Genomic DNA, 16,419 nt, shown 5'->3' with positions numbered 1-16,419 from the left:
TTCATAACCGCGTAAGTGTTTTACTGTCATGCTTAAAAAAAAAAAAGATATTACTTAATTTTATTAAATACTAAATTACTAAAAATTGCTAAATTAAAAATTTTGACCTCATCGGGAATGGCCAACAGAGAGTAGTATTCTGAAAATGTAAAAATGCGTGAAAGTGTGATATTCAAATTTGGTGTATTTAAAGCTAAAGGTTTACCTTCTGAGCACTGAAATCTGGCAGCATGATACAGGTGGCTCCGACCCACAGTGGACACATCAGCTTGTTAACGATGCCATGCACATGGTGGAGGGGCAACGTGTGCAGGATGACATCATCTTTATGCCATGCCCACTCTGAAACCAAACCCTGGACCTACAGGGCAGAAGAAAAAACAAACAGAATATTCATAATTGTGTTTTCAAGTACCACACGACTGAAGCATGAGAAAATCACACCGAACACATAAAAACAGGCCAAAGCTGTATTGTGCTCAAATCTTTTAAATCAGCAATGGGAATTAATAATACCTGTTTGCTGTCAAATGGACTGAATGAAGGCCACATACCCCTCACTGTGTTGTGGCATAAACATGACAGTTTACCATGTGCAGCAGGGCTGTTGCAAGCACTCACAAATCACGCAGTCCTGAATTAGGTCAAAATGTTTGCTCTAAAACACAATACCGCTACTTTTGGTGCTTTTCATCAGGTTATCTAGGTTTGTGCCACTAATATGTAATCACGCTTTGAATGAAATGCAACTGTCGGACACTAACGGCTCTTTATGTTCTGTAATTTATTCTTTTGTTTTTGTGTGACTGAGCCAGTAAACATCAAAAGAGATTATGACATCACAGAACTCAACTCAGAATTTTTTTATTTTATTTATATATGCACAATATATGCACTCACTCACGGAATGGTAAGGTTAATAATCTTATTAATAAACGTTAAACCTCTTTAACATTATTAAATGTATGCCGAATCCCTGATGTTTGTTGGTATTAAGTCTAAAGTTCAATTTCAAACATATTTATTCAAGATCTGAGGTGAACTATCTGCTGCTGCTTTCAGTAGTATGGCAATACATCATCATGTGAAATGGCATTTAAAATATATAGAACAAACCATCATTATACAATAACTTGCCTAATTACCCTAACCTGCCTAGGTAACCCAATAAACCTAGTTAAGCCTTTAAATGTCACCTTAAGCTGTATAGAAGTGTCTTGAAAAATATCTAGAAAAATATGATTTACTGTCAACATAACAAATATAAAATAAATCAGTTATTAGAAATGAGTTATTAAAACTATTATGATTAGAAAAAGGGTTTCTTTCCATTAAACAGAAATTGAGGAAAAAAATAAACAGGGGGTTAATAATTCCTACCTAAACTATATATATATATATATATATATATATATATATATATATATATATATATATATATATATATATATATATATATATATATATATATATATATAGATAGATAGATAGATAGATAGATAGATAGATAGATAGATAGATAGATAGATAGATAGATAGATAGATAGATAGATAGATAGATAGATAGATAGATAGATAGATAGATAGATAGATAGATAGGCATCAGGCATTACAGTGATATATCTTTATTGACTAATATTGTATTTCTATTAGAATTATAATATTTATCATAATAATAATAATAATAATAATTATTATTATTATTATTATATTATTATTATTATTAAATTTATTATTATTATTTTAGCTAAAAACAACAACAACAACAATAATAATAAAAATAAAGACTTTAAACTTCAGTGGCATTACAGTGAAATATATTTATTGACTAATATTATATTTATATAATAACAATAACAATAATAATAATAATAATAATAATAATAATAATAATAATAATAACTATTATTATTATTATTATTATTATTATTATCAGCACCACATTAATATTATCTTTATTATTATTTTAGCTAGAAAAAACAACAACAACAACAACAACATTAATAATAAAAATAAAGACTTTAAACTTCAGTGGCATTACAGTGATATATCTTTATTGACTAATATTATATTTATATTAGAATCATAATATTTATAATAATATCAATTATTATTATTATTATTATTATTATTATTATCACCACATTATTATTATCTTTATTATTATTTTAGCTAGAAACAGTAACAACAACAATAATAAAAATAAAGCCTTCACTTCAGTGGCATTACAGTGATTTATCTTTATTGACAAATATCATATCTATATTATAATTTTTATGATAATAAATATAATAATAATAATAATTTCATATTATATTATATTATATTATATTATATTATATTATATTATATTATATTATATTATATTATATTATATTATATTATATTATATTTTATTATGCTATATTATATTATATTATATTAGTTTAAAACAACAACAACAAAACAATAACAACAACAACAACAACAATAATAATAATAATAATAATAATAATAATAAAGTCATATAAAAATATAATAGTAATGATAAAACCATAATAATAATAAAAAATAAAACTGCAGTTGTTTCCCCCTAATTTACTCTGTCTGTTTGTAATGAAATAAAGTGGTTCCCCTCATTATACACATTTTTTTAAATAAAAGTGCTATGCAAAATTAAAGCATTACTATGCTAATACATCATAAATACATATTCACCATGGCCTGCAGGCTGCTGTGGGTGTGGAGCACTCCTTTCGGTCTGCCTGTGGTGCCGCTGGTGTAGATGAGCATGGCTGGCCTCTCTGCCCAGTCTGAGATCATGTCCTCGGGCAGTGTCTGTGTGTCCTCAAACTGGCTGGACGTGGCGGGAAGCTTTAGGCAGGGTAGCCCTAGTTTCTGGGCCAGGGGCTCAAGGGTATCCACAAAAGATTGTCCAGCTACCAGCAGCGAGCTTTGGGAGTCTGAAATTACATATTCCAGCTCACTCAGAGGATGCTTCCTGTAGAGGGGTACAGCAATGCCACCACACATCCAGGACGCCCACTGCGCCACAGTGTAGGATGCATCATTGGCACAGAGGAATGAGATACGCTTGCCCTGCAGGTCTCCTGATTGGCAGGTGAGTGCTTTGGTGATGTGTCCTGCCAGGATTTTGCTGTTTTTGTAGAGGGAGTGGTAGGTGTGGCTCCCGCTGTGATCCATAATAGCCACCTTGTCTCCATATGCAGGAGCTCTGGAGAAAACGGGAGCAACTTTTGCACCAGCCGGAGAGTTTATGAGGTCGGAGAAGGTGAATGTTCTATGCTGTACGTTTCCCAAAAGCCACTCCAGGGCTCTTCTGCTGCCTCTAAGGTAAGAGCATGTTAAAGAGCGACTCCTGACAAACACCGCGTGGTAAGACAGCATGGTGGAGGATGACACCAAACTTTGTCATCGGTCTAAACTTGGGAACACAAAATTAAATTAAAGCAAATTTTAATGCTTTCACTGGCACTCTTTATCATATTGAGCATACTTTTATGTCAGAAAACAACACATGCATATTTAATTTTAAACAATCTTTAAACTAAAATTAACATGAAAGATGTTAATTCCACAAATAAAAGTGTGGAAAATATGTTGTATTATTGGCAAAATACATTATTATTGGCACTCTTTATCATAATGTCCCTTCTTTTATGACAGGAAACAACACATGCATATTTAATTTTAAGCAATCTTTAAAATAAAATTGACAAGAAAATTATCAATTTCACAAATAAAATTATATAAAATATGTTATTATTATTATTATTGCTATTATTATTGGCACTCTTTATCGTATTGTACCTACTTGCACATGCATAATTAATTTTTAAAAATCTTTAAAATAAATTTGACATAAAAGATGTCAATTTCCCAAACAAAATTAATATAAAATATGTTGTTGTTATTATTATTATTTATTCATTTATTTATTTTCTTTTTTTTCAGCTTAGACCCTTTATTTATCAGGGGTTGCCACAGCAGAAAGAACCACCAACTTATCCAGCATATGCTTTATGCAGGGGATGCCCTTTAAGCCACAACCCAACAACAGGAAACACCTATACACTCTCATAAACTACAGACAATTTAGCTTATTAAAATCACCTGTACCGCATGTCTTTGGATTTATGGGGGAAACTGGACCACCCGGGGGAAACCTACGCAAACACGGGAAGAACATGCAAACTTCACACAGAAATGCCAACAAACCCAGTCGAGGCTTGAACCAGCAACCTTCTTGCTGTGAGGCGATCGTGCTACCCACTGCACCACCGTGACGCCTATTACTATTATTATTAATATTATTATTTGGCACTCTTTATCATATTGTACCTTACTTTATATCTGAAAACAACACATGTATATTTAATTTTAAACAATCTTGAAAATAGATTTGACATGAAAGATGTCAATTTCATAAATAAAAGTATAGAAAATATGTTGTTGTTATCAAATTAATATTAATAACAATAACAACAATAATAATTTGACTTATTGGACCAAAACCTTTTTGTTTAGAAATTTTACTTAATTGCATTTTCTTAAACTGAATTTCACTCTTTTAACATTTAATGAGCGAAGGTGAAAAGTTACTAATAAAAAACAAGCTTGCATTAGTTAGTGTTATTTCTTGCATTTATTGTTAAATGCATACATTAATTGCAGTATTTATTTAGTTAATGAAACTAAAGTTGTTCATTCTTAGTTTATTGTAACTCACATCGCATTAACTTGTGTATGCTAACAAGAATGAATTTGTAAATGTTGACCTTTGATTAGACCCACAAGGCATCTGCGTCCGCAGATTTTGAGACTGTCATTGATTCTGTTTATTTACTTGTGTAAATGTGTGTAAATGTATATTTATTAATATTTATATATTTATATTTATTAGTTTTAAATTAAGTTCAGTAATACTATTGATTAATATGAAATATTCATTAGATTTATCTACAATACAGTTTGTAAAATAATATTTTCTGTCTTTTAGTAGAAATGTTATGAGAGACTTGTTTTGTTTTCCAATTAAGTGGATCTTATTAAATTTTCATTGCAAACATTAAATGAAAACTTAAAATAAAAATGAGTTTTTATTTTTATATATTAAGGTTTTAGTTATGATACTCCCAAAATCATTTTGCATAAATCCGCAGATTTTTTAACCAAATTCAGCGCAGAAATAGCAAAAAATGTCTGCAGATTCTGTTTCGCCCTACTTATGATTAATAAATGCTGCACAAGCATTGTTTATCATTACTTCTTATTAGTAAATACATAAACTATAACAAACTAAAGAATTTTTTTTTTTTGTACAGTAATCAATATTATTAACATGTTAATGTCAAGGTTATCACCATCTCTATAAAAGTAAAATGAAATGTATATAAATACATAGAGACATTTATTAATCTATCTTGTATCCTGTGAATCTGATACTCACAGAATTTGTAGGGGTCTTTTAATTTTTACATTTTAAAACCCCTTCTCATTTTCTTATTGTCATTATTTAAACGTATCTAAGAAACGTACTTATGATGGAAAATAACTGGTTAATACATTGTTCTTTATTGTTCATTCATTCGTACATTGTATTTCACAATAAGAACTGGTAAAGATTGCTTGGATCTTTCAAAGTCAATCTCAAAACAAAAGTGGTTCATTCAATGACCATTCAACGCGTTATTCCACGTATCTTACTCTTCTGAGGAGTCCTTACAATGGACACCTTGAAAGTAAGTCTTTATTATATTTTTCTGAGGTAATGCTACGTAAAAAGCCATACTGGAATTCTAAGACTATCATGAAACATGCACAGAGTGAAATGCTTCTTACCAAATGTCAGGGCAGACTGGATGCGGTGCACCGTTTGAATGCATCCGTGTGGAAATCGATGCTAGGCGGAACCTTCATTTAATCTCTATTACTCTTGACTCGGACTTTGTCCTTGTTTGATAATACTGAACATTGTCTTCAGATTTTATGTTAGCTTTTACAGTAAGTGAGACTAGAATAAAGTAAAAAAAAAAAAACAAACAAACTGTAAGTCAACTTTATTTTCATGAGAAAAATCTTGAATGAGGAATGTTTCATTTTAATGATATAGATATCACAAAATAGAAATGTGGCCTTTCCATCAGCATGTAGCTATGATAAATTGAATAAAAGTCAGTAATAACAACAACATTATACAATATATAAATAAAGTTTTAAATAATGTATCAAATGCTTCATAAACATACAGAAAAATAAAGCGAAAATGTTTGAGACAGCCAGACAGATGGACTAAAGTTGGTGAGTCTGGACATCTAAGCATGCATTTTGCCATCGCACTGTTCTCACCCAAGCTTCATCATGCCAACTGGTTTTGGCATCAGCTCACAGCACGGGCATACTTAGCCACCAGCTGGCAGTCGCGGGCCTCAAATAAGAATTGTTCAGACATGGCACTCATTCAAAAAGTTCTCACTTCCCTAAACCCCTCCATGGTAAATAGGGATGGCATGTTCCTGCAAATTGAAAGCTTTGTCTCAGAATCTCCCCTCCAGTTTGAGAAGTAGTATCGTCAACGAACGATTCATTCACAACCACAGAAAGAGCTGGAAGCGAGGGAACCCTCCTCAGAGCTTTAAACGCTTAACAGAACATTGATTCTCAACGCTTTGCATTGCATGAAGATGTTTTAAGGGAACATCCTTATTTTTTGAGGGATTGCATGCTTTGCTTTGTGGCTTGGATTCAGGCGTGTTCTTGGTAAATATTCTAAAATTCCTGCTGCTCTACAAGCATGTCCGATTGGATTGGAAAGAAGAACGAAGGTTGACCAAAGAGCAAAAGGCAATCCGGTGAGCATATTTTTGACGCGCGGCTATGATGGCTGTCCGCCAACCCTGCATTTTCTCAGATATGGTGTTAGCAGGTAACATGTCCGGCAGTGGGCGCCAGCATCCCATTCGGTTGGCTCAGGATTCGCTAAAAACTACGGGAGAAGAGAGAAGCCCCCTCTTTTCCGAAAAATTAGGAGAGTGAGTGGGGAAAGGAAATCAAGGGGTGTTCCAAAAACATGTGTCAGGTTGGCACCAGATGAGAATGCCTTGGCAAGCGCCTCACTCTCCCCCTCTTGCCCCTCTTAGAACACATGGCACGTTGACGGCGGCATCTGGCTGCGTTGACTCTCAGCAGCTGCGCTTTGTCTATGCCAGTTGGGATGCTTGGCACTGCCACTTCATCAACTACCTGTGGCTTCTCCTGGGCGCGGAGCGGGCGATGAATTATTTGGTGCTGCAGCTGCAAACTTGACTTCCTTCCAAGAGATACAGTTGTGTAAACACATGCTAGTATCGTGGAACACACAAACAAATGCTTTGCACACTTGGAAGACTTGTGTACAGGAGGACAACTCTGCATCTGGGATTAGTTTGTTCAATGCTGGGCATCAGATCTCTGGAGGAAGTTCACAGCATTATCACGTGGAAACCTTTGTACTCTGTTACACAAGAATGTTTTGAGATTATTCCATGAATAAGTATTATTTAACAAGCTTTGAGGAGTATGTTAACTGTAAAATATTACAGAAAGGTCACCTTTTCTTGGATTATTCCATTTGAGTGCACCATGGTTCTCTGTTGGGTCCTTTTTGTTTCAGTTTTTTAGTCGGGTAACATTTGTCATTTTGAAGGAAACATAGGATTACTCTGGACACTGGACTCTTAAATAATATACCAAGAAGTCTTCCAATGTCTTATCTGCTAGGATATTCCCCAAGATTGCAGTTCAGCACATATCAACACTCTAAAGCGGTTACAAGCTTTCCTCATCTAGAAAGCATCATTTGGTCTCTTTAGGGGTGACTGTCATGTTCTTTAAATTTTGCAAAAGATGCACAACCTCCAGAGGATCTGAGACATTGCTGCCTTTTAATAAAACAACGAACTGTGCTATATTTGAGAGGTACAGGGAGGATGTACTTGCATCAGAGTGGAGCAGCTAAGGCAACATCAAGCAGCACTTTTGACAAAAACATGTCAGGCTTTGTTTTTTTTAAAGTGAACTAGACATCCATTATGCTCTAAGCCCTGCCATCCTCAGAGCTACCCGACCCAGATTGGATAGAATTTTTTTTACACGTTTTGTTTTTCTTTTCTTTTTTTTTCTCTCCAAAGGAGACAGATTATATCTGTCAAGATTCAAAGACAGCAGTTCTCTTTTTTTTGTTCAGTTTCTGGTGACCCACTGGGAGTTTGGCTCCATCTGTGCCAGCCTGACCCAGTTTAGCCCACGGCCACGTCCAACTGTTCCATGTCCTGAGCATATGTGCAGTTGCAGGGGGATAAGCGATCCTCACCACGCGGGATGGGGAAAACCACGCTGCAGACATGACACTGGACCTGACTCCAGTCTGCCCTCTTCCCAGAGCATATGTCAGGAACAGAGCTGGCCTTCAGCACCCATACACTGGAGTTATTCTGCTTTGAAAACAGGCATAGTTTAACATTGCAATGTTCACGATATAGCATAGGCAATGTCTGTATGTTTGGATTTGAGTGTGTACCTGATATTCTCAACATTATATCTGGTTAGGACACAGTGTTAAATTTAATCAGAATATTGATTTAAAGGAATAGTTCACCCAAAGCTGTAAAGTCAGTCATGTCTGTTGGATTTGAGAGTGTACCTGATTTTCCTTACCTTATATCTGGTAAGGACACAGTGAAAAATTTTGTCCAAGTAATCCAAGCAGGCACAGGATGTCAACATGACGTCAGATTGACGTTGTACCCCAACATCGTGGGACATTTTATTTTTATTTTGAAACGAATATCAGGTTGACATCAAAACCCAACATCAGGCCAACGTCAATGTCCAATGTCAGTCAGTCGTTGTATTTTGGTGACTTTCCATCACTATCTAAAATCAACCAAATATCAACATCTTATGATGTTACAGCTTGAAGTCGTGTGGACAATATCCAATATGACGTCTATCAGACGTTGGATTTTGGTCGTCATACCTGACGAATAAATGTCAGTATATGATGTCCATGTGATTTTTGGTTTAAAATGTTGGCTCGATGTTGGATTTTGGTCTCTTGCCACCCCAACCTAAGATCAACCAAATATCAACGTTGTTGTTGGACATCAAAACAACATTGTCTTTAGATGCTGGTGACCTAAATCTAACCTAATATTAACGTCTTATGATGTGTGTCTACTGGGATGATTTAAAAGCATAGTTCACCAAAAACTGAATTGTGTGTCATTATTTACTCACCGTTCACTTGTTCCGAAGGTGTTTAAGTTTCTTTCTTCTGTTGAACACAAAAGAAGGTGGAAGCTATGGAGGTCAATGGTTATTCGTTTTCGGCTTTCTTCAATTAAGCTTTCAGTGTGCAGCAACATTAAGAAACTAATGAAGGTTTGGAATGACTTAAGGATAAGTAAATAATGTGTTTATTTTCAATTTGGTTGAGCAATATGTTAAAAAGGTAAAATGAAGATTAAATCCAGATTGTAAATGACGCACTGGACTCTGACTAGGTACATCTTAAATGAAGGTCCAAATTTCATAAGGAATTAAGCTTTTATTTAGAGATGAAGGAATGTGTGCATGAACACAAATGACAATATTGTACGTTTGGGCCAGGCAACAGAACTCTAAAATGATCTGCATTAGCCAGCCCAGATGGAAAGGAAGGAGCAGGGCTTTCCCAATAACCAGGGCAGTGGAAGTGGAAGCTGGCACTATTGGCAGCCAAGCAGATGTGTGGACAGTATCGGTGCCCAAAGCTTGTGCCCACTGGGAGCAGAGTGTGAGATGCGCATATGGGGCCCCATGCTGGTGTTCAGCTGATGCAGCAAGATGGAAATTACAGAAACAGTTCTCAGTTAGGCTGTGGCTCATTTACTGTTTTTAATACAATTCGAAATTTGAAACAAGCTAGTATATTTGTACAAAACAAAACTAGATTTTTCCCTGACTGTAATAAAATTGCTGCTACAGTCCTAGTGTTATGAGTGATTGTTAAAGTTGTCATGAACCACTGCTAGCCATGTAAATCTAGATAGTAAGGTGCATGTACAGCTGTTAATGTTGTGCTTTGGAGCTTAAATGTTTGTTCTGGGCTTTTATTTGTCAAAAGAACAGGATATCATGTTTCATAACCTAACACACTGATTCAACTGATTGAGTTATAGGTTTGATCTCACTTGTTTTGCATTATCCTCTTGATTTCTTTCCTCAGAAAAAAGTGGTTCTGAATATTGATATGTTTACATCAACATGTAAACATGAACACATAAACTTGATGTTTTATTTATCTCTGCTTTTGTATGTCATACACTTATTGGAAATAAATTATTGCATTTAATGCAAAGGTATTATATGTATTATTCTGATTATGATTGTATGATACTCTGATTTAGGACAGTTTAGGACTTACTCTTAACATTATGTATGAACAGTTTCCATGAACTGTACCTCACCAACTTGAAGCAGATTTTAACTGTTGTTTTTAACTGAAGCTCTCAACATAGGCTTATTCTGAAAATATATACATTTCTGGAGAAAGCAAAATATGTAACCAAAGGTACATATAGCTGCATTTAATTTTTTAAAGAACACTACAGGGCGGCATGATGCTGTTTCTTTTCACACTTACCAGCTGACCGCTTACCTCCGTATGGACAGCTTTCCCCGTTTAACCAGTTTGTCCAGTTAGCTCGTCAGTAAACATCAGCCTCTGTTGGGTTTACGTGAGAACAGCAGGCTCGAATGGCACTCAAGAGAAAAATTTGAGATCTCAAAAAGCATACAAAGCGGCTTCTCATGGATTCACGAAAACAAAAACTGCAAAAACACACCTCATAGGATGTATTTCGTGGTTTCCAGAAATGTATATAGAGGTATGTTTTTTTCAGAATGAGTCTGGGTTGGAAGTTCTAGTGTGAACCACCCTAACCGTACGTTCACACCGAAAGCGGCGAGAGCGTCAAAGTAGCCGGAAGTCATTCATTTTCAATGAGAGCCGGCGGCGATAGGCGACGATAAGCGGCGAGGAGCAGAGCGGCGCGTCTTCGCCGGCGTGAGCGTCGAGGAGAGTTGAAATGAAGTCAACTTTATGGTAATGAGCTATGACGCGGTTCGGCGGCAAGCAATCAGAATGAAGACGTCCACTGCTTGATAGCAGTTCAGGGAACACAGACCTGTGAACTTTGGTTCCGACCACAGTTGTTCCCAAGGGTTTGATTATTGCGGTCGCCGGATTTCCAATTTCCAATGTTTTCTTACAGGAACATACATTAAATAAGTTACTGGCGAGTTACTGATGTTCATTAATGTTATATAAATTTATCTTTAAAAAGCGGGAATCTCACGCGATGTGACAGTACAAAACAGTACTGCTGCTTCAGGATATTTCAGACATATGGACACATATTGGATAAATAGAGCAAAGCCACACCACACGCAACTTGATCTTCCATTGTTATATGAATTTGATAAAAAGTGCGCAACATTTTCACGCTAAAATCATGTTTTATGCAGGAATGTAACTGATATGCTGCAACGGCTCCTTTAAGTACGAGATCAATGTAGCGAGTTTTGACGCTCTCGCCGCCGGAGCTGAAGGCAGACAGCGTTGTCGCCAGGGCGGCCAGAGCGACCTTGGACGCTCTCGCCGCTTTCGGTGTGAACGTACGGTAAGAAGTAATGCACTTGACATTTTCTTATCAATATCCATGTTTCTGGAATTGCTTCTTCACACATTCTTAGTGTGCTTCATGCAAGTGAGTGGGCTTGACAAACTACCTGTAACTGACAGATTCTAATCCTTTTCATTTGCACTAGACACCTTCTTATAAGCAAAATGTTTTCTTGGAAAACATTGTGCGATTCTGAGTTTGCTTCACACAGATGAGTGGGCTTGACAAACCATTTCTAACAAACACTCTTTTCTGTATGCAGCAGACACTTTCTTATAAACACAACATGTTTCTTTAAAATATTGTGCGATTTTAAGTGTGCTCCATATAGGTGAATGGGCTTGACAAACTACCTGTAATTGACACATTCCATCTCTCTCAATATGCACTAGACAGCTTCTAATAAGCAAGCCATACTTGTTGGAAAAATGTGAAATTCTGTGTGTGCTTCACACAGGTCTGTGGTCTTGACAAAACACCTGTAAAGGCTGATTTATACTTCTGCATCAAGCACACATGTATGGTCCGGTGCTGCCTAGGCACGGTCGCATAGCCCTCACCTTGGCTACGCTCTGTGGTTGGTCGGCTTGGTTGTGCTGACGAGTGTGGGCGGTTGTGAGAGCCGTGAGCCCGATGTAGCAAATGTTTACAAGTGTGAAGGAGCTCCTCATGGAAACTGTTGTTTTGTGTTTACCTTATGATCAAAGTTGTTGCACGTCTGCCCATTCCCACCTCTGAATTAACGAGTTTTAGCTACCTACATTAAGGTAGCTTTCAGAAAAGACAAAATATCTGTGAAGAAACATGACACAAAGAAACATAAAAACCCACTGCCAGCTAATGTTTCAGAAGTGTTTTTGCAGAGCAACGCAAACAGCGTACAAAAGTATAAATATACGGCTACATTTACGCTGATTACTCGACGAAGTTTACATCTATAAAGCCTTAACACACTAACCTCTCCGTATGCACAAGACACTTTCTTATCAGCACTCCACGTTTCTGAAAAACATTGAGTGATTCTTAATGTGCTTCATGTAAGTGAGTGGATTTGACAAACCACCTGTAGGTGACATTCTCTCCTCTCCATTTGCACCAGGCACTTTTTAATCAACACCTTTTTTGTAAAGCTGCTTTGGAATGATAAGTGTGATGAGTGTGAATGCAGGAGTGTATGGGTATTTTCGTCAATTGGTGAAGTTTGTTCTTCACCGCTGGCTTGCTTGGGACTTGTGAAGCAGCACTTCAATGGATTTGCTCTTCAGTGTTTGAACTTTCAGCAGTAAAAATTAAACCACACTGAACTGAACTAATTTGAACGCTGCAACCTGGACTGACAGAGTTTACATTTATATTTACAAGAACTTCTTTGTTAAGCTGATTTGACGCACTACTGTACACTATAGGTCTCAAATCCATTTCCTGAAGGGCCGAAGCTCTGCACAGTTTTGCTCCAACTCCAATCAAACACAGCTTAACCAACTAATCAAGGTGTTCCAGACTACTGGAGACTATTAAGCAGGTGTGAGTTGCAGGTGGTTGAAGCTAAACTGCAGAGCTGTGGCCCTCCAGGAATTTAATTTGCGACCACTGATCTACATTGCAAAAGCACTATAGAAATGATAGATTAATTGAATTGAACTGTTTTCCAGTACTGGGTTGTGGCTGGAAGGGCATTCGCCGAGTAAAAACGTATGTTGAAGCAGTTAGCAGTTCAGTCTGCTGTGGCGACCTCTGATAAATTAGAGACTAAGCTGAAGAAAAATTAAGGAATGAATGAAAAACATGGAGTTTTCATAGCATTTGTATACTGCATCTCTCTGGTATCTTGAAGCTCTTCTTCATCCTGACTTTTAAGTGGGTTTGGAAAAAAGTTTGCTAAATAGGTAAATGTAAATTAAATGTAAATAACAAAAAGTAACAACTCAACTTTAATAAGCCTCATCATCTTTATGACAAACTGGAAAAGAAATCATTTACCAAACATTTGTGCCTAATGTTTAATATGCAGGATTAAGGGTTGGTTGACCAAAGTATAAGGAGCTACTTATCATATTAATAACAATTGTCTGTTTTCCAGACGAATAATACTTGAAATACAGATTGGGTTGTTTTCTCTGCCTTGCAGTGGTATTTCACAGTCAGTCTCTGCTGGCCATTACCGTCCTCATGGCACTCCAGTTTACTGATAGTCTCTCTCTAATGAGTTATTGATCCACTCTGTTTTCTCTTTGCTTTCTTTCAAGGCAACGGAAATGACTGCACAGGAGAGACAATCAGGGCTTTCCCAATTCAACTTCCAGGCAGTATGTCCTCTTTAGACCTGCACTAGCTTTGCAGGTCACCAAAAAATCAGTCGTAGGGTTGTTTTGAAATGTTGGAAGAATAGTGTCTCGGTGCTATTTTACACTTGGTAACATTTTGCACATGGCATGTTCCAAGTTCATTTACAATTGGAGAGATATTTCAGAATGCATGAGGGTTTTAACTGGGCACATGCCAAACTTATGAATGAATAATAAATAATTATTTGGTGTGAGAGGCGGCATAATGGCTCAGTGGTTAGCACTGTCGCCTCACAGAAAGAAAGTCACTAGTTCGAGTATTTATAAATTTACAAATTTATATTAAACTTTTGTAAACTTTTTATCTAGCCAAAATGAAACAAATAAGACTTTCTCCAGAAGAAAAAAAAATATTATCAGACATACTGTGAAAATTTCTTAGCTCTGTTAAACATCATTTGGAAAATATAAAAAAAAATTCTAAATTTATATTCAATATACATACATAAAATCAATAAATAAAAAATAAATATTTATAGTCAATATATATATTCTTTCTTCCAGAACAACCTCTTCCCCAACAATTTAACACATTACAGATGAGGGAATACATACAAAATGATGATATTACAAAATTGTAAAAATAAGTAAAATAATACAAAATAAATAAATAAAAGGGTACTGCTATCATAATTACTTTTCAGGGGATACATTTGTACGTCAAGTTACATCGTGTTACATTGTAGTTACCAAATTACATTGGTGATAGTTTGTGTATACATACATATCCACATATGTTGTAATAATTTCCCACCTTTTCAGAAAAATCTTAATTTGAAGGCATGCAGTCATTTTTTCCATTACATAGACATAAGTCTCTAAATCCAATGAAATACCTTTGGAGAACCTACTGTACAGTTATCATTTTTATTATTATTAATTTTTTTTTGCAACCAGTAATAATATCTTTAGAAAAAATATTGTTTCTTTATTAAACATTTCTTTGGACAGTGCTCCCAGTAAGTACACAACTGCACTTAGAGGTATTACTATATCTAATATATTATCTATTTCTTTTTTTAAAAAACAATTTTTCCTAATTTTTGTAATTTAGGACAGTCCCAAAAACTTTGGGTATATGATCTTCAATTTTACCACATTTTCTCCAACACAAAGCAACAGGAGGAGTAATGAATATCTAATTTTTACTTTCCAATCAAAGTATCTCCATGATTGACTATTATTTCTCTATGACATTCAACTCAATCCATAACTCATCCTCAATTATGGTATTTAGTTCTAGTTCCTATTTTTCTTGAACATGATCTGTGTTTTTGTACAGTATTTACTAATCTTTTGTTTAAATGGGAGACGTGTCTTGTAGTTGGAATGTTTTCTAGGGTTTCTAGGGTTCTTTCTTTATGGTTTGTAATGTCTTATTTGAAAGAACCTATACATATTTTTAGATGAAATATTAAGGAGGACTAATTTCTGTGCCGAGTTTGCATGTTCTCCCTGTGTTCGCATGGGGTTTCTCATGGTGCTCTGGTTTCCCCCACAGTCCAATGATATTTAGTATAGGTGCATTGGGTAAACAAAATCGACCATAGTGTATGAAAGTGTGTGTGAATGAGAGAGTGTATGGATGTTTCCAATACTGGGTCGCAGCTGCAAGGGCATCCGCTGCGTAAAACATATTCTGGAATAGTTGGTGGATCACTCCACTGTGGTGACCCCTGAATGGGGGGCTAAGTCGAAGGAAAATTAATGAATAAAATGTTTGACAATAACAGTAAATAACTTGTAATTCTGGCTACCATCTTTTCATGGCTACAGTGTTTCATTGATAATTCAATGGTGATTTTATACACTACAACGATTAAGCATGAGATAAAAATGCATAGAATAAATAGAAATTCAGAGATTTTTTTTTTTTTTTTTAAAGAACATATTATACGTTGAAACTTTATAAGGGTCTTTTTTCATTGATAGACCTTTTAATTGTTGCAATATGTTTGGCTGGCATGTCACAGGATATTTATTTCAGTTTATCTGGCCTGAAATAAAGTAATGTTTCAAGAATGCTGCAGTAGATACCAATAGATTTATAAGTTCATGGAATCAGATCTTTGAAAAACTGTTAAATGATCTGAAGATCTACTCCTATTGCATTTTTTATTAAACTATGGCTTACATTCTTTACAGAAAATCACTTCACATATGCAATCACATTACTTTTTTCCACATGAAAATGTTCTAAAACCTTGTTTAACAATTTGTTTCACAAGCATTTCATGTGCTGTTAACATGATTTCCTGGATGAATAATATTAGCCATATAGGGCCTGTCTACATCTGATCACTTAATGTGTTTTCTCTGATTGAACCAAGGTTATTAAAGGTAACAAAAACAAACAAAATAATTAAAAT

The 16,419-nt window shown here is 35.4% G+C and overlaps 1 protein-coding gene across 2 annotated transcripts in view; it reads right to left on the bottom strand.

The window, feature by feature from the left end:
* The window catches only part of acsf3 (acyl-CoA synthetase family member 3), a 102,577-nt gene extending 96,684 nt beyond the window's left edge, over positions 1 to 5,893 (bottom strand). Inside the window, exons 1-3 of one of the 2 annotated variants that reach the window (XM_685690.9) lie at positions 5,842 to 5,893; positions 2,698 to 3,424; positions 206 to 361 (exon numbers count right to left, since the gene is read on the bottom strand). In XM_685690.9, coding sequence (XP_690782.3) covers positions 206 to 361; positions 2,698 to 3,387 — 846 coding nt within the window. In that variant the 5' untranslated portion in view covers positions 3,388 to 3,424; positions 5,842 to 5,893. The remainder of the gene's footprint in view (positions 1 to 205; positions 362 to 2,697; positions 3,425 to 5,841) is intronic. The other variant, XM_073907358.1, reaches the window with a different exon arrangement.
* Between the last annotated feature and the right edge of the window lie 10,526 nt (positions 5,894 to 16,419).

Source organism: Danio rerio, chromosome 7, assembly GCF_049306965.1.
Source record: "Danio rerio strain Tuebingen ecotype United States chromosome 7, GRCz12tu, whole genome shotgun sequence".
NCBI lineage: Eukaryota > Metazoa > Chordata > Actinopteri > Cypriniformes > Danionidae > Danio > Danio rerio.
The sequence above is the reverse complement of the archived record's forward strand: the minus strand, read 5'-3'. Positions and strand labels throughout refer to the sequence as shown.